Below are 22,057 nucleotides of genomic sequence, written 5' to 3'. Positions count from 1 at the left end.
TCCCATGTTATGCTCCAGGCGGGATGAGAAGGGTGGAGTGACCTGGTTAGACCCCTTCCTTGCCTACCAATTCCCTGCTGTGGCTGCTCTCACCCTGAAAACGGGGAGGAGGGAAACTCTTGCGGAGTTTGAGGTTTTCTTGCAGTTTGTGGGTCAGCCCTGTGCTTTATGAGAAAGCTGCCTTCTGATCCCTCAACCTATTTGGCAAACATTTCTTCCCCCCCTCCCCTCTTCAAACTCTCCTCCCACCTGGATGCAACAGTAATTTGTATGTGAATGAGAGGGAAAAGGGCGTGGATGGAAAAAGAAGCATCTTCTGCCTTGTCTATCTGGTTTGGCTTTTTATTTAGCGAGTCTAATGCTGGTTGTTTCCTGTTTATATCAAGGGAAATGCAAAGAGACAGTAATAAACTTTCACCTTCAGTGCTGGCAACTTGGATAGGGACATCTGCTTCTTGATGGTTTGGGATCGTGGCCAGAGCGTGTCAGAGACAGGACAGAGGAACTCGGCAAACGTTGCTACAGAACCTTGCCGTGAATCGAGTGGGACCAGGAAAGAGTCTGACTGAGAGTGAAGCCAGAACTTTTCCTTGCTGTAATGTGGTGATGCTGCTGTGGTCTTACCAGTTCTCGTTTGGTTTATTTCCCTGTTAGTTCAGTCTTTAAGGACTTTGTTTTCGTAAATGGGTCTTGAAGTGAAATGCTCTAGAGAGCCAGCGATTTTGCTCTGTGTCTGGAGCTAATCCCTGAGATAACGCGGCCTTCTGGAGTACACACATGGAGCTCGGGCAGATGCTTTTGGGAAACAACAGGGTTTGTGTGGATGGTGTAGCCCAGCACGGAGAACTTGTGCGTCGATCTGCAGCTGGAGGAGGAAAATACATGGAAGCCGAGTGTTTGATTTCCTTTCCATCAGGAAAGCAATGTGTTGGGGCCATGTCACCTGTTGGTCTTCTAGTGCCAGGAAGGAACGAGGGCTCAGATTTCCTCTCCTTCCAGAGCAGGCAATGAAAGGTCCTCTCCAAACCCCTTCACATGCTCAAGCACTCAGCTGCACTCTGGTGATGGAAGGAGAAAAAGCTGAGAGGTTATGTGTTGCCAGCGCAAGAAAGGCTTAGCAGGATCTCTGTGTGCACTGTATTTGAATATGTCATGTGGTTTCATTCCAGCAAAAGGCTAACTCTTGCAGACAGGCTGTCATTTGTTTAATGATAATGACAGGTTTGATATTTGTATCCAATGTAAAGGTGATTCTGCTGTGAGACTTGACAATATTTAAGACAGACAAGCAGGCACTAAGTTGCCTGATCATCCCAGGGCTCAGCACTCTTGAATTTTCCTGTTGTTTTTTTAGTCCTTTTACTTTTTTTTACTCCAGTTTACAACAATCAGGGGATATAATAAGGGTATACATCCGTTTCCAATAGGCTTCCTAGAAATAGGATCTTGTGGTGGATTTACCTGGGAAAAGGACGTAGTTTGGAGAACACAAATGGAACCATCCAGAACAAAATTAGGAAATAAGATGTGCAACTGAAATGGCCTCATATTTCATATGCACATTAGCTCAACACTACGTTTGCACATTGGGTCATACACATTGCCATTTTGACTGTTTCACACTGCTGTAAGGGACGTATTTAAAAATCCCACTCATTCGGTGCTCTGTCAGCATTAAATAATTGAGCTGCTTAGGACTCTAAGTCAGCAGCACTCAAGTAGACTTTTTTTTTGGCAAATTGAATGTGTCTGCTATCACAAAAGAGCAGTGAGGTATTGAGTCCACTGAAAAAATTCCTCCCTTCCAAAAGCAAGTGAAAGATCCTGTGTGTTACTGCTCTGCTCTCTGCAAAAGGTGCCAAAGGGGTTCCTGTCTCTCAGGTTGTCCTTATCCAACTCATCTGTGTGCCTTGTTCATATCTGCCAGAGCCTTTGCCCAAGGGAACTCTAATTTTTGAGATTTATGTTGGGTTTTCAACAACTATTTTGAGGTAACAGTGTGAGCTGTCTCAGGTCTTCACAGCTGATGTCCTGCAGACACATGATACGAGAAATTAAAGTGGACTGAGATCTAAAAACACAGGTAGCTTTTTTCAGTGCCATTAACACTCTGACCTTGCTTGGTACTTTCCACCCACACGTCTGAAGGTACTTTGCTAATGAATTTAGCATCCTGGAGCCTCTCGAAGGTAGAGAAGTGTTCAGCCCTGTCTTACAAATGAGGCAGACACAGACTGACTACCTGGCTTTTCCCAAAGATGCTGAGCACTGTGATTGCAGTTGAAATCAATGAATGCTTTATAGGACAGTTGCCTGTGGACATTGAGGTGTATTGTAATCCAGGGACCAGCTCCCTGGCCGAGCTGGGATATGGACTCTGATTCTCTGATTCATAGTCTTGTGCTCAACCACAGACAAGTTCTTCCTCCCCTCCATCCTTTTGAAGGTGGAAAGAAGGGCCTAACTGGCTAGGTAGTTTGTTATTAACATCTGGGATGCAAAACTCCCTGCAGATTTAATTTTGTTCAGCCAGGGCTTCCCTCCCCCCAGGGATCTCTCTCATAGTTTTTCATTCCATTTTGTGTTCCCCCCCCCCCCCAGTCTCATGTGTTCCCTGTATGTCATTTGTGTTCCTGCTTGGCTTTTCCCTGTGGGTAGTTCAGGTTTCAGTCTACCCTCTAGATTTCCATCCCAGTCCTGTTTTGCCCTCCTCTCAAGGGGAGGTTCACATCCTGCTTCCTTCTCCCCTCTGGGGATCAATTCAGATTTCACTCTCTCTTCTCCACATTGCCCCAGGGCATCAGCCAAAGTCTGGCATCTGCTTTTCATCTTTTGAGCCTTCACTAGCTGGAAATCAGCCCAGCTGTCCGTATCTGCCTTGACTGACATTGGATCTAAGCTGAGCACTACCTTGGCCTTTCCCTTTTGAAGTTTCCCTGTTCTGTCCCAGGGACAGACTGATTGCATAAATTTGTATGTGTGCACTGGTTCTTCATTGAAATGCAGCCCTTTGGGAAAGCATCAGAGAAAGCCCTGGCTTGAGGGAGAGTCCTCTGTTTCTATATATGGCACTATTTTGCTTAGGACAGATAATGTAGAGGAACCCCTTCTTCAAGCTAGTTTTGTTCTGGCACCTTGCAGAGGCCCTCAGATGAGATTGCTGGGAATGAACTCCGAAACAAGCCAGTGAGTCTGTGGGGAAACTTAGGAGGGAAAGGAGGATGGAAGAAGCAGGAAGGATTTGGCCTTTTAAAATTTTTTTTCTTGATAGGTGGCCTAAAGCTACTGAATTAATTTTATGTTAGCCAATAACAGTTGACAACAACCCAGCATCACTTCAGTATTGGCTGCATTGGATCTGTTCCTTAAGATCCAGCTGCAGTCCATCCACAAACTCCTGCTCTCCTTCCCCAGACCTCTAAGGAGCAAACTATATTCATAAGGTATTTCCTACACTTGTTGCCTTAGTCCACTGGTAATAATCTTTTACAGTTGTTTCAAAGCTGCCTTAGAGGTGAATGAGAGACAGAGAGGTCTTATCTTTATGCCAGTTTCCTGCTCCAGCTGTGCTCCCGTCTTTTTTGGGAAAGCACTTTCTAGGCTCTCAGGGGTCAAGCCCTAGTTTCATGGACCTGTCTAAAGTGACGTAACAATTGTTTCCACAACAGAAACTAAGCTCAAGGCATGGCTGTCACTGTTAAACCACTATTTAGGTTGCCCAGCACCTTTGTAAGTGGTGAGTTGTATGAACTACTGTGCATGGATATGATTCTTCTGCCTGGAGAATGGCTCATCGGTAATGAGGAGAGGACTCCAAATTCTTGAAGGCCTTTCATCTGGTGAGCTCCAAGAATTCAATCAAAAACCTGCACCACCCAGCAAGGGTGGGGCCCTACTCCTCTTTTGCAGAAGGGCAAGTCATAGCATAAAAAGGTGAAGGCAATGGGGTTTCAAGCAAGGCCTCTAATTTTGGAAGCCTGACATCAGAGTGCACTTTCTCTCTTCCCAAAGGTGCTGATCTGCTGGCACTCCATGTGAAATCAGTGCACTGAACCGGGGCTGCTCAGCTTCTTAGGAGTCAGACGTTGCGTTTATGCCAGCAAGAAACCCTCTTGCCCTGCTTGCCTAACACACAAGTTGCCCAGAGCCACTGAGTTGGGAGCAGAGAACAGGCTCCGAGCTCCCGCTTCTCATTCACTAGACTTCATTTCCTCCACCCAAAATGAAAATCCCTGTGATACTCCCCAGCAAAGGTGATCTTTCTCACTCACACTTTCTTTTTTAATTATATTACTTGTGCGTATTTAATGCAATCCCTCTAGCTGCTCTTCTTGTGTCCCAGTTCCCTGGGGCGCAGCAACCGGTGCCAAAACTGCTGTGAACCAATCGGAGAAACCTGTGGAGCTGGGATGGAGCCAGCCCCAGTCACGGGAGCTGTCTGATTCCAAGTTAATTCCTTTCAAACGTAGGATGTGGTGGAAAGAGCTTTGCTACCAAGGGCTACCTGTGCCACAACTCGCTGGGCAGACGCTGCTCTGCCCTCCTCATGGGTGACTGATCTGGGGACATGGGTTCTGTAGAGCAGGGAGGCCGTGCCAGTTATTTAGGTGGTTGGTGACTGACTGGCAGCCAGAGAGCATGGAGAACCCAGAACAATCACAGTTTGTTCCCCCTCCGCAGGAGAACTGTGGAAAGGAGAAATTTTTCATGCAGGGAATCTGGAGAACAGTTGAGGGTCTGGTTCTGGCCTCAGGAAAGCCCAATAAAGCAACTTTGCTGCTGACTTCAACAGGAACGTGATTAGGCTCCAGGGAACCTGTGTGAGCATGCAAGAGGGCATGGGAGAAGCCATGAAGCCTGGCGTGTGTGAAATCGCATTGATAAGGAAAGGGGCAGGGGTGCAGCCCAGGGTGGGAGCAGAGAAGATAAGCGCAAAGGTGTAGGCAGAGGTGGAGTTTTGGAGAGCTTTGGAAGTTGGGCAAGTGAAATTGAGAGAGATGCAGCGAGCAGTGCTGCAACTCGTGAGAAGGTTGGGGCAGAAGCGCAGGACCTCTGGGCTGAGGATGGCTAGGGAGAAAAGGGCAGAGAGACAGGAGAGAAATTACAGTCTTAATGGTGGTAAAATTATTTTCCATGCTTTGTTTAGAGGTTCTCACCATTCTGACCAAGAAAATGGCATTTCCTCCTCTTTTCTTTTAAAATACTTCCAATTTGGCACGTCCACAGACCCTGGCAGAGAAGGTAGCACATCTCTGAGTACAAATAGTAACAGCAAGGGGGGTGTGATTGCTTTTTGATATCTTTTTGTCAGCTCTGTGCTGCCTGAACACAGATCACCTCCTGGAAGCATTAGCTAGCTTCTGTGCTCCTCAGGCTCTTGCAGAGGTCGCAGTTCTTGATGTGGAGAGCAGCCCTTCGCCAGGACGTGCCTACCTGAAAGCGTGCCGATGTGAGCGTGGCCATGCAGGGCAGCTGCTCTGCCCATCGCTGGTTTTGGTTCTCCACCCCTTTGCCCAGCACCTGCTTTTGAAGCCTGCTCTGCTGCACATGATCTTTTTGAGGTTTACTATTCAGCACAGAGAGGTCACTTCTCCCTTTGTCCTGTTCTCTGTTTAAAAGCAAAAACGCAAGGACGTGCTGTATCAGAAAGCCCATGAATGCAAAGCTAAGTGTGGTTCTGTTTGTTTTCTTTTGTGAAGCATGTAGCTTGGCTACTCTTTAAGTTCCCACCCCCACTTTTACTACAGCTGAGGCACGACTATTAAAATCCAGAGCTGAAGCTCAGAGGACACAGCATATCAGATCAGACCTCGGTTAATAAACTCAAAGGCCTCATATAGCTGTGATGCAGGTGCGTTGAGGTTAGAGACTACATTTTAATTTTTCAGCGTGCTGTTATTGCTGGGTTTTAGGATACAGTCTGTTAGTCATTCAGCATGGGATTAACTCACTTCTTGTGTCATGTTGACAGCTTCTGAAAAATCCCACCCTTCAGTGTGAAAGGATATAAAATGTTACAGGGTGAATATCGTTGCATTGACATAAGGGTGTTCTGCTTTCTTCCTGGGTGTCTGTTAAGCCTTGCTGTACGTGCAGGATAGTACATGTGGAAATAGTAATTGCAAGCCCATTATTATTATTGCTATAATTTATTATTAGTGTGTTTTTTATTTTATGGTGCCCACGTGTGCAGGTAATTCAGAGAAGTACGCTTACGCCACTGAGAGCTGGGAAGGCTTAGTTAACTGCAGTAGCCCTGGATCCAGTTTTGATATCTGCTGCTGTCGTGAAATTTCCTCCCTCATCTTCAGGAGAAAGCTTCAGACAGCTCTGTTGTATTGAATAGCGCTCTGGGAATGACTCAGCCCTGGGAAAACCGTGCTGTTTCCAGCAAGGGGCAATTGGTTCAGACTCTTAAGTCAGTGTGCACTTGACCCTCTTCTACGCAGTGGTGTGGTTTGACCGCTCTGCAATGAGGGGAGGGAGGGGAATGAGTAAGTCAAACTCTTTGACAGCTGTGAGTTGCTGACTATGAGAGAAGCCAGATATGAAGGCAGATAAATATCTCTTTCAAAGAGGTTACTGTCTAAATAGAAACTATACAGAAAATGCGATTGTCTTCAATCTTACAATAACGACTGCAGCTCCAGCCTAATAACTGGTACTGAAGGAGGCTGACGGGGCTTTAATGGCCTCACTCCGGCAGGGTGCGAGATGTCTTATCTAGATTTGGGGAAAACGTCGGAGGTTCTGGGTGCTGAATCAGTCGGTGAGTCCCGCCTTGGTGAAGCGGAGCTGCGCTTACATGACATCAGAAGTGCTCATCAGAAGAAGGTGGCTTGGGGCTGCGTTCAGGCTGCCTGCTTTGGTGTCTGACAGATGAGGAAGACCAGCTCAAACCACCAGTGGGCAGTGACCCTAAGCTGGGCTCACGTGAGGAGGGTTGTCTGTCGGAAGGTTATGGCTTTCCACTGTGAAATCAGAGCTGCTAAGGCGAATCTTTCCAACTTCCTCATGTAAGGCTGGCTTTTTACAGCTTTGCAATATGTCTGCAGGATGTTTTCACGAGCCGAATGTTTGCCAAAAGTTCACAGATCAGTTACAAAACAGATGTATCTTTTTTTTTTTTTTTCTCTCCCCTTCTTCCTACTGGTAAGGAAGAGTTTGTGCAGTAATTGCAGGCAGGTTGGGAGATGTTCTCTTCATAATTCTTCTTCTTATGAAATGTTTATGAAACACCTTCCACAAATCAGTTACGCAAGCAAGCTGAAGAGCTTTGATCATTTTCCATCGCCCTCAATATGTTTCTTAGTTTGTTTTGCTTTTGTTTTTGTGTTTAGGCCAGAGATAGGTAAGAAACAATCCCTCCTTGGCCAGGCCCTGCAGACACGTTAGCCAACTAAGGAAAGGGCTCTCTTTCCATCCAGTCACCCTTCCTGTGTTTTTTTCACTCTGATTGCTTGGGGGCAGCTGACCCTATTTTAAGGCTGTGAAAACATCCACTTGAGATTTGCAAGCGTGATTCCTTTCCTATCCCAAAGGAGCCCCAGGGAGCCCGGCGTTCGGGTGCCGCCACCTGCCGTTACCTCCTCCGGAGGAGCTGGAAGCTGCTCCAAGCCCTGCCCGGAGAATCCCCTCCAACCCAAGGGGCAAGAAGTGTGTTTGCAGTGCATGTCTTGGCCCCACTGTTTCACAAGTTTGTTTTTCTTTAGACAGTCTTATTTCCCCAAACCTTGTTCACCATTCCCTAACTGGTCAAATCATCACGTAAAACCAAGGTCCTGAGGAACCACAGTGGGATCTGGTCCTGGTTTTAACTAAATCACTGTTACTCACTTCCAACATTTTTGCAGGCTTCTCATCGAATACCTACGTGAGGTGATTCTGTGATAATTTCAACTTTGGTTCCTTAAAGAAAACTTGTCTCACATCTTTAGAAAAAGCCTGCAAATATGAGTCAGATGCTCTGGGAAAGCAGAAGGTAGCTCCTCCCCTTGTTTTATTAGTTTGAAATTTACATTATTTTAAGGGAGTCTCATGATATTGAGTGGCCTCGCCCACAATGTGTGTGGTTTTTTGGGGTTTTTGGGTTTGGTTTTTTAATGTACAGTTGGTAATACTGCTGGTTTAGCCAGGGAAAAAATGAAGGTGCAGGATTTGCATAAACCTTCCCAAAAGTTTTGGATATACCCCGAACTCTCGCTAATGAACAATTAGCCAGCTGCAAGCCTGTTGGGGAGAGGAAGAGGAGGGAGAGGAAAATTTGAGCCTAAACCCAATGAAAATAGGTGCAGGGGAGAAGGATTTGTCAAGAACACCCAGGTTCCCGCCCACTGCGCAGGAGGGAGCCAGAGAATTCCAGGGACGGGGGAAGGAGCAGTGGGAGATGTTGTTTTTAAATCGGGAACCGGTCCTTTGCCAAACCCACCTCCCGTTCTCATATTGTGCGATGCCGGGATGCAGCTACACACCCCTTTCACCCTGGAAGGCTTCCAAATCATTCCACTTGGCAGCTGTAAAAATTGATTTCAGTTTGGAAATGGCTTGTGCTTCTTCAGCGCTCCACTCCTATTGGGATCAAGTGCCTTGTTCTCTAAGACGTGGATAACTTTTCTTTTGGGGACTGTTCAGACTTGGATGACTGCGTTGTGTGAGGCAGATACATGAATTGCAAGCAGGGGTAACTTATCTGGTTTTTTTTTTCTCTTTGGCTTGGATGACTTCTTTTTAATGCGCCCTCAAAAAGAAAAATGCGCGTAAAACCATTTGCCTGCAACGATTGGATGGCTCAAGGGTAACGGTGTATTCTCCTGAGCCTTTTGTCTAGGGTTTAGTAACTTAGACACTATCCGCATTGATAGCGATCAAGAAGATCCTTCCATCTGATTTTTTTTCACCAGTCTAAGAGGGATTATCATGCCAACCTGAAAGGTAGGAAAGAAATGGAATTCATAGCATGTATAACTCTTGTTGCAAGGAGCTACTATTATTGCAAAACTAGTTTCGGCAGTGTCCGGAGCTATAGCTGTAGTGAAAGGAGATGGAATTCTCTTCACTCGACGTAGTACCTTCCGAAACGCAGAGAGTGGTGTTACAAGGCCCACAACCTTCTGTACAGCTACAATCCTCTTGTGATCACGTTTTTAACTTTGCTTCTGTGGAGAATTGTGTATTGGTTTGCTTGAGTGAAATTGAAATAAAACCTCCCCCAGCCAAAAATGCATGCTTGCGCCATTGTTTTTAAAAGCTGAATTTCTTGTCCCCATCTGCTGGTAGGAGGTTGTATGACCTAAAGTTCACAACAGCACTGCAAAACCCAGGCAAACACGACCCTGCTTGGCTTTTGGGGGATGCTGGCCTTGGGTGTAATGGCATGGGAGATGGTGAAGTTCAGCCCTAGTAGTAAGAGTGAATGTGCAATGCTGAGCCCATGGACGGCGTTTTTAAGAACTATCCTTTCTGATGTCTTCATGGTTTTTCTAGTCTGTGGAAGCTGGAGGCTCTTTTTGCACTGAAAAGGCTTAGATGAGGAATGGGATTCATGATGTGAGCTTTGTTCCAGGCATTCTCATGCTTAAGAAAAACTTGAGCCTAAGTTTGGAAAATATTTGCTTGGGTCTTTTCTCAGAGAAAGTGTGTTATAAGTCCTCCGTATGACTTTTCTGCCTCTTATGCATGGCATCTGTGCATAGACACTCCTCGGACTGCTTGCGGGAATTAACCTAAAAACTTTCAAAATCTCCCCTCTCTCCTGTCCCAGTCAGCCTTACCAAAGAATTGTAGCTGGTACAAAGTCACGAATATGTACTTGTGGATTTTTTTTTTTTGTTTGGGTGTCTTAATGTAGTAGCAATGTTAGAAATTAACATGGAGACCTTTCCGTACCTGCAGAACAAAACGAGGGGCTGTCTATAGCCAAAGCCACCATCAGGTTGTGAGTTGTGATCTATAAAGAACTGCTTTGTGTCTTCCTTTTGTAACTCCACAGAATGGCCCAGTGTTTTGTTTGAGGAGAGCCTGCTTTAAACCTGGTTAAGTCACTGGAACTTGGTGACTTCTGAAGTGTTTTAATTAATATGTTTTAACTGAGCAGACTGCAAGCCTCCCCTCGGGTTGGCAGAGCAGAAGAATGATGTCCATGTTATAAACTGGAGAGCAGAAGTGGGAAATGGCCATGTCTTTCTGCAAAACCGGGCTGGAAGGCTGGAAGCAACGAGTCCCAACCTCTGACTTTTCTCTGAAAGGAGCCCCTTTGCCATCCCTTCCAGCCTCTCAGGCTCTTAGCAGTCCCACGCTTCCTGCATCTCTGTGTCTCCACTTCTTAATGCTGCATTGTCTCTCTTCCCTAATGCTACAATTACTTCGCGCTTTTTCAGATTAAAACTGAAGACCTCAGCGATTCCTTGCAATCGGCAATCCCCCCTAGGTCAGGTCACCTTGTGCAGGGATCATCAATGATGCCCGGAAGCCAAATCGCAGGGGTAAGTGACTTTGCTGCTTTGGGGACCCAGAAATCTGAAACAGCACAGAACCTCTGGAGAAGAGACTTGTGTTGAGACACTTGCCAAATGACCTAAGGCAGAGGTAAAAGGAGACTTGAGGGTATGACGGATGCTAAATCGGGAAAGTGAACCTTTTGGCAAAAGTCAGCTTCCTCCTCAGCCTCTCTTTTTTTTCTGCAGAAAGTCTTATATGGGTTCAAAGGCAGACCGGACGTGTGCTTGGAAAAGATTTCCTTTGAGTATTTACTAAGCAGACCAAGCATACTGTGCTTGGGAAATCCCTTGAACTGAAAATAATCAGAGGCTGAGAAAACACCAAGGGGAAGTGTTTGATACGGTCTTCCTCTTTGATGAACATCTGGTTAATGCCAGTTGGAGATGGTATTCTAAACTAGATTAACTCTTGATCTGACCCAGCATAGCCATCCTTGAATATGTATAGACTCAAACTGATTTACACAAGAGAAAATACTAGTTCCTTGAGGAAATTTTTCTTATTTTTTAAGGTAAAAAATTGGAGTTTAGCACTCAACTCTTGTTAAATTCTGGTGAGAGTCAGATGCCAGAAGGTCACACTGCTGCTCTAGTAATCTCTTCCCTCATTCTTTTGCAGGTTATTCAGATCTCTTACACAATTCCAGGACTGTTCGATTTCCCCAAAGATTCAAAACAGTTCTTGAGAAGCTCAAAGAGCTCATCTTATTGAATAATGAGTTCCCTAAAAGTGTACTTCTAAAGACAGCTGGTCTTATTGGGGCATTTGTGTGTGTAGTCTATCCCATGCCAACTCTTATCCTCTAATCCCAACACAGGGCCTAGGGCTGAGACCCCTGTAATCTGAAAGAGCACTAGGATGTAATCCTGATCTTTCAGTACTTATTGCCTGCTCTGCTTAATGCAGGAAAATTCCAGGCAGCTATGTGGCAAAGGAAACATTTTTGGATCCAGTTACTGTGTCCATTGCAATGTGTTTGCTGTTGATGTAGAGAATTGCTGTTGAATGTTGCTTCTTTCCCATCCCAGAATGTGGCTGGCTGGGAAGTCAGCCTTCTGTAAAAAGTAGGATCTCTGTGTTCATGAGATGGGACAGTCAGCTGTACTTTCCTGTGTAATTTTTGGGATTTCATTCTGAAAATGTATTGTCTGGAAGAAATTGAAATCCAAAAGATTTCTCTGATAGCTCTAATGACAAGGTTTGATTGCCAGTGGATCAGAAATGTCGCTTCTGAGAATTAAGTTTTTAGGGTAAAAACAATTCTCCATGTGGATATCTGTCTGTGTGTGTGCACAGAATCCTTACACAGCTGCAAACTCCAGATCGTGGAACACCTCTGGATCTGTAGCTGCTCAAGCACATAAACTGCCCAAATCCAGCATGTTGGCACTTAAATGAAAAATGTGAATGAGGTCAAGGACAAATATAAAAAAGCAGGGAAGCTTCATAGGAGAGGTGATGCTGTCTGAGTTTTCTCGTTCCCTTTGTTTTTTCCGTAGGATATGAGCTCTCTTCACACCCTGCAGCAGCTCGTATTGCTTCCTGGCCATATGCAGTCCGTTCCTCAGTTTCTTCTGTCTCAGTCTCAGGCTGGGCAACAAGGTAAGAGCCACAAAAGCTCAAAGGGGCATTGTTATAATAAAGTAGATAGATATATATATATGAAAAACTCCCTTCTCATCACTGTCGCGTTCAGTCCGTTATGTTTTCCCAGCATGATGGGCTCTGTTTCCTGCTATGTCACTGGATGCCTTTCTCCCCTGCTCTGCCGCCTGTGCTGATTTCCACATCTGGGATGATCCCCCACGTAGGCAGCTGCTCCGGGAAGGGTCCAGCTCCGGAGATGCTCCGGTGTCTTCTGTGGGCCAAGAGTGCCACCTTGGGGCCAGGCTTGGGGGATCCCACCTCTGAAAGTTGGGTTGGCAAGCGGTGGCCTCTGAGCAAGCAAAATGGCAAGGAGCCACCTCCCTGGGGAGCAGCTGCAGCCTGCCGGGGCTCCCTGTCTCCCTGCGTTAGCACTCTTTGTTTCTTCCAGAAAACTGGTGAGAAATTGAGTTGAGCTCTACCTTAGAGGGAGAGCAAATCCAGGGAAGGAGCTTTCTGGTGCAAGGATGATGCTGGCACCAGAACAGAGAGGTCTAAGAGAGCCAGGAGCAACCTGGAGATGAGCGCTGGGAGGTTTGGATTTGCCAGTGGTTGTTTCCAAATCTCACTCCAAGCCACAGGGCAGGAGAGGGCAGGAGGTCTAACTACTGGAAGGACTGAGGATTGAACTCTCAACTTGAGAAAATCCTTGTGTTTTATTTTATTTTTATTTTATTTTTTATTTTTATTTCACTTTTATTTTTGTGTATTTATTTTATTTTTATTGCTGATATTTTTATGGCATGTCTCCAACAACAGGGACACAGCTCTGCCATTGAGGAAGTTTTTTGTGGACAAACGTGGGCTTTGATCTGTAACCTGACAAATGCAAAGGGACTTGGATCCTTTGCTCACATTCCTGATTTATTTCAGTGCAGAGATCCCTCTGTGTGAACCAAAATGCAGAATTATAACATTCAAATCTCTACTGCTTGAATCCACTAGTACCAATGTTCCAAAAGAAAAATCTATATTGTAGGCAAGTGGGAAACCTGTTTCTCATTGACAGTATATAAATTCTTCTCTCTGGTAAATGATGCTGAGTGAAGTATAAAGAACTTGCTTGATGCATATCAATAATCGAGTATTTAGTTTGTTTGAGATATCGGGGTCAGGATAATATATTGCTGACTGCCTGCTTTTATTCACATATAATAGCAAACACATTATAATACTGCAAAACAGAACTTGCTTCTTTTTATGGAGGTAAAGTGTCAAGTGGCTTCCTTTTGGCAGCTACAACCCCTCCAACAGATGGCCACTTGTTTCGCCATGACCCTTTTTGGTTCCAGACTTGAAAAAGACTGGTTGTTCTGGCCAGCAGCTGGATTTTTGTGCAAGAGCCCTTCCATTTGAAGAGATGACTGCCAGGTCGTAATGATCCTTTGCTGCATGCGTGCACTGCCCCTGGGGAGTGAAAGTGAAGGCACAGATAGGTTTTGTGGAATTTGTTGGTTGGCACGGATACAGGTGGAGCATTCTTCATGCCGAAGATATGCACAAACTACTCCTGGAATTGTCCCTTGGGCTGTTGTGGGAATGCTCTAGATGTTTCCCGAGTTCTGACTGGTGGGTACCTCAGTTCATGGATTTCATGGCCAAATGGCTTGACTGTAGGCTTAACCCTTCCCAGGGGACATGTGTCTCAGCTTGGTTTCTATGTTTTTTTAAAGCTAGGTGACTTCCCAGGTTTGGCTGATCATGCCCCGATGAGATTCCTTGTGCAGCCCTTCAAAGAGCTCGTGCTGGCATGCTTGAATAAGGGAGTGCAAGTTCTAGGCCACTGAAGTGGAAACAGGCAGCCAGGTAGATGTAGGGAACACTGACAGCCAAAATATTGCTGCTGAGGTCTTCATCTTATGAAAACACAGCCTCGCTCTCATCAGCTGTCAGACTGGTGATTCCTGAATCCAGCCCATAATTTTCACTTGAGCTAGAGCTTAGCTTTCGCAAAGGTGTTCAATCATGATTTTAAAGACTCCAAATGACAGAGCACCCGCCATGTCCCTAGGCAAGCCATTCTGTTGATTAATTACCTTCGCTGTTAAAAATGTGCACCTCATTACCAGCCTGCATTTGAAATGCAAAGTTGTTCCAGCTTTAGAGAGGGCTTATTGAAACGCCAGTCTAAATAAATAAATGGGACCCTGCACATTCAGATCTAAATTAAAAAAGACAGAGAGAGAAGGAGGAAGTGATTGATTCTGGAGATTTACTTGGGGTTTTTTTAACCACAGGTCCATAATTTTCTGTAGTTTTCCCTGTTATTGTCACTTTGAATCAATAGAATATATTGACTGTTTCAAGAAAGGTTATAAATCCGCACTAAATTCTACAGGCTTCACTCACAACAGACTTGAAGAACCTAACTAAATTCCTAGGGACCTATGCTGCTTCTTGATCCTTTAGGACATTCTCTCTAAAAGATACAGGCTTGTATTTGGCAATTTGTCAACTAAACAATTATGCAGTCTCAATAAATACTAGGTTTTGTTAGGTTTATAGATTTCCCTTCTTTTTTTCCTTTCATCATTTTGTGTCAGTTGATACACTTGAGAAGAAATTCAATTTATTTGAAATACAGCAGAGTAGAAAAGAAAGGGTCTGATGGTTTCAAAATGACATTTAATTTTTAAATGTAGAGTAGAAAACAGTGGGTAGGCTCATGAGATTAACTGTATGATCAGGATTTTTTTTTCCAAGCTCAAGTGGCTGGAAGTTGGAGTCAGAACAGCTTCTATTGGAAGTAAGATGCACTTTTTTTTAACAGCTGTGTTGTTCAAGCACCAGGAGAGATCATTAAGGATGCAGTAGATTCTCTGCTGCTTGGCATCTAAAATCTATGTTAGATGTCTACAGAAAATGTCTGTACCCTAGTTCAGCCTTAGGTTAATGAGGTACATGCAGGGGTCAGTGGATGAGATATTTTACCTATATTGTTATGGTAATTTAGTTGTTACATCCAGCTCGGAGGCATCCACACTTGTAATGGTTGAAATCCTCATATTTTGAACAAGGGCTGACATTTGAGCTGCGTGAGCCATTCCTGTGCCGTGATGTTCAGCTGCCTAGGTGCTGGTGATGGAGCTGGTCTGATCAGATGTGTCTTTTTTTTTTTTGTCTCCTCAGCTTTGCAGCCAAACATCCTCTCCTTCCCTCAGCAACAGGGCAGCCTTCTCCTTTCCCAGCCAGGACCCAGCCTGGCATCACAGGTAACTTGACTCAACACACCGTCCCACCCTGAGAAGCACCCATCTACAAACGATGCTGCTTCTTTAAGAGCAAATGACAGGGGAAATTGTGTACTTCTCTATTGTTGTGACTGCATTTTTTGTTTTGTTTTTTTTTAACAGGCTGTGGGCCGTTCAGGACTGCCTGGCTCATCGGTTGAACCCCACCTGGACGTACCCCAGCATTTGCAAGTGGCAAAGCACCTCACTCCATCAGGAGCATCTGAAGAGCCTAGTGACCTGGAGGAGCTGGAAAAATTTGCTAAGACTTTCAAACAAAGGCGAATCAAATTGGGATTCACGCAGGTGAGCAGCCTCATCCACGGGAAGAGTCGTGTCACTTGGGAACACGTTGGACTGGGGGAGTTTGTGGCAGAGGCACGGGTGGAAGAAGGGCTGGATTAGAGAAGGCTTGGCTTTCTTTGGGGCATCCCTTTCCAAACACATGAAGACAAACCCTTCCTAATGCTTCACTGCCATGCCCTCATCTGCACCTTTTTCAATACACAAAGGCTTAGGGGTGTGGAGCAGATTCCTGCGGGAAAGAAAGGTCCTTCTGTGGCAGGCAGGTAGTGGAAACAAGGCTGAACCTATTCTCAGGCAGCCTGAGAGGTGCCCTGACAACAGAAAGCTGTGAGGGGTTTTTGTGAGATCATGTTGTGATTTGGATCCTCTCTGGCAGGGTGATGTTGGACTTGCCATGGGGAAGCTCTATGGCAATGATTTCAGCCAGACCACCATTTCCCGCTTTGAGGCTCTCAACCTGAGCTTTAAGAATATGTGCAAGCTCAAACCCTTGCTGGAGAAGTGGCTGAGTGATGCAGGTAAGCGATGCTACATGCAGAAATGCCACCAGTTTTGGACAGGGTGAGAGGAAATGAACTTGTTATTTTCTTCAATACGGCTTTCCCTCTCCCTCTTTCCCCAGAATCTGCTCCTTTGGATTCTTCAGTGAGCACTGCCAATTCCTACCCCTCAGTGAATGAGATGTTTGGACGGAAAAGAAAGAAGAGGACCAGCATTGAGACCAACATTCGCTCCACGCTGGAGAAAAGATTTCAAGATGTGAGGGGAAAATCTTTCAATGCGTTGTGAACTCTCACTGAGTTTGGCATTTGCTAGGTCGCAGTAGCACTGAATTCTAAAAAAAAGAAAAAAATGTATCGCTCTTTTTGTTTGTCAAATGCACCAGAAGATAAGTGACTCAGAGGAAAGGATAGCTACTATTACTTCCCTTTTTAAATGAGAGATGGAGGAAGAAAGAGAAGAAATGGATTTTTGAGAGGGTGCAGGTAGATTTACAAACACGTGTGTCCTGTGAGATACGAAGACCACCAGTCAATAACTGTCCCCAAGCAATGATTTAGGGTACTGTTAAGATTAAAGATCATGGTGCTTTATACAATAACAGGTACTATGACTCATCCCGCACTGAATCCATGCAACTTGATGTTGAATCAGAGTCGCTTTCTGGTTCACAGAATGTAATCCGTCACCCAAATATTTACGCTTTGTCTGAGCAGCAAATTTTTTCCTGTCTCCAGTTTACAGCCAACCCTACCCTTGTCTTCTGCCCTTCCAGCAGCCGAGGCATACGTCGATGCTCTAAGTTATAGCTCCTCAGGGCTTTCTTTAATCTCCTGCCCTTTCTCAGCAGAACCCCAAGCCCAGTTCAGAGGAGATATCCTTGATAGCAGAGCAGCTGTCCATGGAAAAAGAGGTGGTTCGGGTCTGGTTCTGCAACCGTCGCCAGAAGGAAAAACGGATCAGCTGCCCAATGCCGTCCCCCATCAAATCACCCATCTACAATTCCAGACTGGTAAGCGAATTTGGCTTAAGGAGTTCTCGTGCCATCCCAGAGAGGTAGAGAAAAGGGTGGGGGAGATGCAGCAGAATTTGCTGGAAAAGGAATCAGGACAGGGCATTTCCTTGTACACACAAGTCTCTGACCCGCTGGCAAGCCACAGCCCAGCACGGACTACACCTGCAGGAGTGTGCTGAGAGTGAAAGCGTGTCCTTGTAATCTACTGCCCTACTGAGGATAACAAGCCACTGTTGCAGTTCTGCTAGTTAGTTGTTTCTTCCACGTGTAAAAGTGGCAGGAACCTCCCTACAGCATTGTTAGTGCTGGAGCACACGCGAGTGGGAGGAAGAGTACGTTCTTGCAAGCAATATTTTATCTTGAAATCTCCTAGGTTTTGGAATTACCCATCAGAAGGCAGGAAAACATCACAAGAAGTTCGGTCCTTTGTTGCGTAACACATTTGGTGTACAGTCGCAAACACAAAATGCTGCTTGCAAAGCATAAATTTTTCAAGCAGTAGCTTTGAATAATTTTCCTATGAATGTGTTGTACAAAGTATGCCTTTACTCATCAGGCATTCTGAGCAGCGTGTTGCCTTTAGTTCAAATATCGCAGCTGAACAACAAATGCACTGGGCTCGCTTTGACTGCAGCCACCAAATTACTAATTGTCATCTGAGAATCCTCACTCATCAAGAACTCTCTAAAGGAAAGGGAATTCTTTGTGCCCAAGACCAAGTGTGACCTGGGAAGTTTCAAGGTGAGAACATCCAGTCTGAGTTAAGTGCTCACTGTTTCTTTCTGTTTCTCCGTAGGTCTCTACCTCAGGGTCCTTGGGACCCCTCTCCGTCAATCCAGTGCACAGCAACATGCCTGGGGCTGGTAAGCCTTGAGAAACCTGCCTCAGTCACCATTGCCTTCCCTCTTTCCTCTGTTCTTATTCTCTTAACTACTTGGCGTTCAGGTCACAATAAGACCCTTGGGTTTGGCCAGGGAAAGTATCTCCATATAACTATTGACAAGGGATAAGAACAGCCAAGCCTGGGCACAGTAACATTCCCAGGATAATCCTAGGCAAGTTTTACTGGGGTGGTTTTAGGTTTGGGAGCCAGGCACACCTAGAAGCCAAACAAGAGGAGTGCTTGGAGGTAGGTTACTGCGTTTCTTCAACAGAACATCATCAGATCTCCTTTGAGAAATGCGATTCACAGTAATAGAAAGCGAGAGCTACAGAGGAGGCAGTCCTGGAGTCCCTCACCTTCTCTGATTCTGCCCTGTTGCTGCAGAGCAGACAGTGAGCCAGGTGTTCAGATGATGGGATGGGTACTAGATATGGTGGAACCCTCTGGATTTGGGCTGTCCTTGGCAGGAAAATGAGATCCTGGTCTTATTCTGCTTTCTCTGCTATACAGTAACATCATCGTGTTCCCCAGGGAACTCCAGCAGGCCTTCCTCCCCTGGCTGCACACTACATGCTGGCAGCCCCAGCACAGCCCAGGGTAATGCTAAAGCTGCAATGAACTCGTCCGGTTTCAACTCTTCAGGGTAAGGCAGCAGGGGCACACAGCTTGCTCCTTGGCAAGGGTGTTGGGGGGGCTTGGGAGGAAACCAAGGGGTTTAGAGACTTTAGAGACTCCATCAATGTGGAGCTACATGGTAGTTCTTACACAAACCTTCTTCACATCTAATCTGAAGCTTCTTGGAATGTGTATTTTTCTGCTAGAAGGCAAATAGTAAATCAAATTTTGCCTGAAAGTCATGTGTTTGTTAAAAAAAAAAACAGAGGAGAGGTAAAAGCAAAACACATAACAAGAACAAAAAAACACAAACCAAAAACCTGAGTAGAAACACTGGCCATGTGGACTGTCCTGAACTAACTCCATGTGTGGAGGAAGCAGATGAAGGCTTGTTTTGCTGTTTCTGCTTGGGTAATCCCCTCCACAGCCAGTTTTCTCTCCTGCAGTGCCACCCAGAGAGCTCTGCTGCACAGTGACTAGTCCACAGTGGCAGGTGAAACAAAATCCAAGATGTTACTCCACCCTGCCTTGAGATGCTACAAAAATATTAAGCCACACATATGGGGTCAGAGCCCTTGTTACTTCAGTGAACATGCCTCTGCCACAGTCTGTGCTGCTCAGCCCTCCATGCACTCGCAGTTTCTGCTCCATGGCACCAAGGACGCTGCGTTAGTAGGAAGGCAGCAGAGAGCGAAGGGCGTCACCTGTAGCTGCTGGGCTTTTCTGAGTCATGGACACCCTATGCTGTGAATCAGACCTTCTCTCACACGGAGGAAGTCCAGCTGCCAGGCAATACATGAAATCATGAGCACAGTGGAATACGATGCTTAGAAAAACAGGGGGTTTGCTATGAGTTTACTGAAGGAGCAAAGGATCGTTTGCTGGCTGGGGAGTTGGAGTAAGGTTACAAACAGAATAATAATGATTTTTGTTTCAAGGGAAATTGTTAGTGACACAGCAGTTGTGGCCTTTATTCTCTGTGTTGCAAACAGATCTTGGTACCGATGGAATCAACCTACCTACCTCCACTGAGATGACTCCTCCTTCGTGTGTAAAAGGAGCTCTGACTTCTAGCTATGGACCAACTTCTCTAGGAACACTGCTTGGGGCAACATCTGGCGTTCCAGTGCCTTCAAAATGCTGCCAAATGAAGGTCTTGTTTAAGGGAACCCGCAGCAGCAGAACTCTCCAGGGACTCAAACCGCAGCTGACCTTCCCCAAGGGTTCTCAACGCCAACAGTGACATTGTAATACTCTTCCAGGCATTCACTTCAGGAATGAGCCCTTGCTTAGCACTGTTAGCATGACACGCTGTCTTCTGCTTGCAATTCTCTGCATTCACACTGGATCGCCTGGCCGTCTCTAATCTGGAAGGATTTCTGTGTCGGGACCCTCTCTTCCCCTCACTCATTTCAGAGCTTCCCATGAGAAGGGTCTATCATGCTGTTACTGTCACGCACACACATACCATAAACCCCCAAACTGAGCCGAGGTTACCCAGTTCATTTCACCAGCGACCTGTGTCTAGATGTGAGCCTTGGTTTTCAATAGGCTTCCAAGGCCAACGGCACTGTGCTTCACCCACTGCCAAACTTGCTTTGCTTTGAGCCATTCTGCTCTGTTTCTAAAGGTGCTTCCCTCCTCCCTCCTTTTTTTCTTTATTTTTTCTTTTTTTTTAAATTTCACTTTTACTTTTTTTTTTTATTCTTCCCTTTTAAAAAAAAAAATCGTTGTCTTTTGCAAAATTTGTGTCCAGGTCTTGTTATTGGTCACAGCTGGCCTCACTGCCCCACTGGAGGATGTCACTGTTTGAAAACCTTGGGTGAACTTCTGACTCCATTGAACACAAAAGCAGTTTGTGTGGATTTGATGTGACAAGGATTAGTATTGACTTTACTTTCGTTCTTTAGTTCATTCTTTGGGTTTTACCTGATACCAGATGAAAACGACCTCTTAGGAGCAGAGGTGTGCATGTGTTCTGGTGTTTCCTGAATTGTAAGTAATGTTAATGTAGCTTGCTCAGGTGTGAATCTTGAGGTTTTGTGTGTGCAAGTGATGCCAAAGTGTAGGAAACTTCAACTTTCACAGCATATCACCAGGGAAATTGTTGTTACTTTGCTGCTCTTCACTTGAAAAGAGCTTGATATTTAATTTTGTTAAAGTAGACTTCAGTAATACAAATTCCCAGTCAGGTTGTCTATGAGTATAAGTAATGAATTCATTGGAACTAGGGTGAACAAGTGTCTGGTTCAGTGACTGTAAATAGACATTTTTGAGTAGTCTCTTTTTTTTCTGATTTAATTTTTTTTAGGCGAATGTGAGTGCTTTTTTGTTGGTTTTTTTTTTTTAAGTGAAAATTATCCTTTGTGACTTCTGGGGAAAAAAAATATTTGACCTATTGTTTCTCATCCAGTCCTGTGACATGAATTATTGCCATAGGAGGTCTGTGGACATTAAGAGCTTATCATCTACCTTCACACAAAGTATTGAGCCCTACATGCACATTGTACATAGAACTGCGTTTGTTGCTTTGAGTGAGGTTTTGTTGTAGAAGCAGACACTGATAATAATGAGAGAGGACTGGAAAAGATAAGGTAACATTTATTGAAAAATGGAAATTAAGAATTTTTTAAAAAAATATTAAAGTAAGCTTTGGGGTTTTTTAATTGTCTAACATAAAGGGGAGAAACTGTATTCCTCTTTCCTGGATTCCACCCACCACTCATTTACCTCTAACTGAAACACTTCTGTTGTATCTGTTTTTCAGTGGAAACATTAAAATTAAACAAAACTTTTTTTCAGCAAAATCGGTTGTGATTTTAAAAACAATTGATGTTGGGAAAGCAAGAAATGTAGATGGGAAGCGTTAGTCCAATTCTCCTGATCGCTATGGCCCTTCTTTCTGCCATTAATTAATGCTTGAAGGGTTGATTTCAAGTCTTGTTCTCCATTGCTTTCCAACCATACCTGCTCAGCTCCCCTGCAGCTGTTCTGCAGAAAAAGCCTTGCATGATCCCTGCCAAAGGCTATTGTTGGAAGATCTCTAGAAGAGAATGCACTCACGTACACACAGCCAGGGACAAGTAACAGTTTTTGTTCACGTGCAAGGTCTTTCTTACTGGATAGAGCATTGACGTTGATATTATGTTTAAGTGTTTTGCCTGATTTATTTGCATTAATATCATGCAAGCAGAGGAGTTAAACTGGCTGGGAAGCTGTTGGGGTGAGACTAAGGGATCTAAACAGTAGAGGTTAGGAGAAATAGGAACAAACAAATAGGCAGAAATTTATTTTGCTTTTAAACTAAGACATGACAGTGTTTCATTGGTTTTGTTGCAAAGAAACCTCTCCAGAGCTGTGATCCTT

The 22,057-nt window shown here is 45.0% G+C and overlaps 1 protein-coding gene across 1 annotated transcript in view; it reads left to right on the top strand.

Moving 5' to 3' along the window:
- The window catches only part of POU2F3 (POU class 2 homeobox 3), a 37,922-nt gene extending 18,199 nt beyond the window's left edge, over positions 1-19,723 (top strand). The window contains exons 4-13 of the mRNA XM_009872072.1: positions 10,377-10,481; positions 11,997-12,099; positions 15,271-15,353; positions 15,495-15,677; positions 16,054-16,195; positions 16,300-16,436; positions 17,029-17,190; positions 17,990-18,056; positions 18,587-18,719; positions 19,684-19,723. Of these exons, the coding sequence (XP_009870374.1) occupies positions 10,377-10,481; positions 11,997-12,099; positions 15,271-15,353; positions 15,495-15,677; positions 16,054-16,195; positions 16,300-16,436; positions 17,029-17,190; positions 17,990-18,056; positions 18,587-18,719; positions 19,684-19,723 (1,155 nt within the window). The remainder of the gene's footprint in view (positions 1-10,376; positions 10,482-11,996; positions 12,100-15,270; positions 15,354-15,494; positions 15,678-16,053; positions 16,196-16,299; positions 16,437-17,028; positions 17,191-17,989; positions 18,057-18,586; positions 18,720-19,683) is intronic.
- The last annotated feature ends 2,334 nt before the right edge of the window (positions 19,724-22,057 follow it).

Source organism: Apaloderma vittatum, unplaced genomic scaffold (genome assembly GCF_000703405.1).
Source record: "Apaloderma vittatum isolate BGI_N311 unplaced genomic scaffold, ASM70340v1 scaffold34950, whole genome shotgun sequence".
NCBI classification, from domain to species: Eukaryota; Metazoa; Chordata; class Aves; order Trogoniformes; family Trogonidae; genus Apaloderma; species Apaloderma vittatum.
Note: the sequence above shows the minus strand (reverse complement) of the source record. Positions and strands in the feature narration are given on the sequence as shown.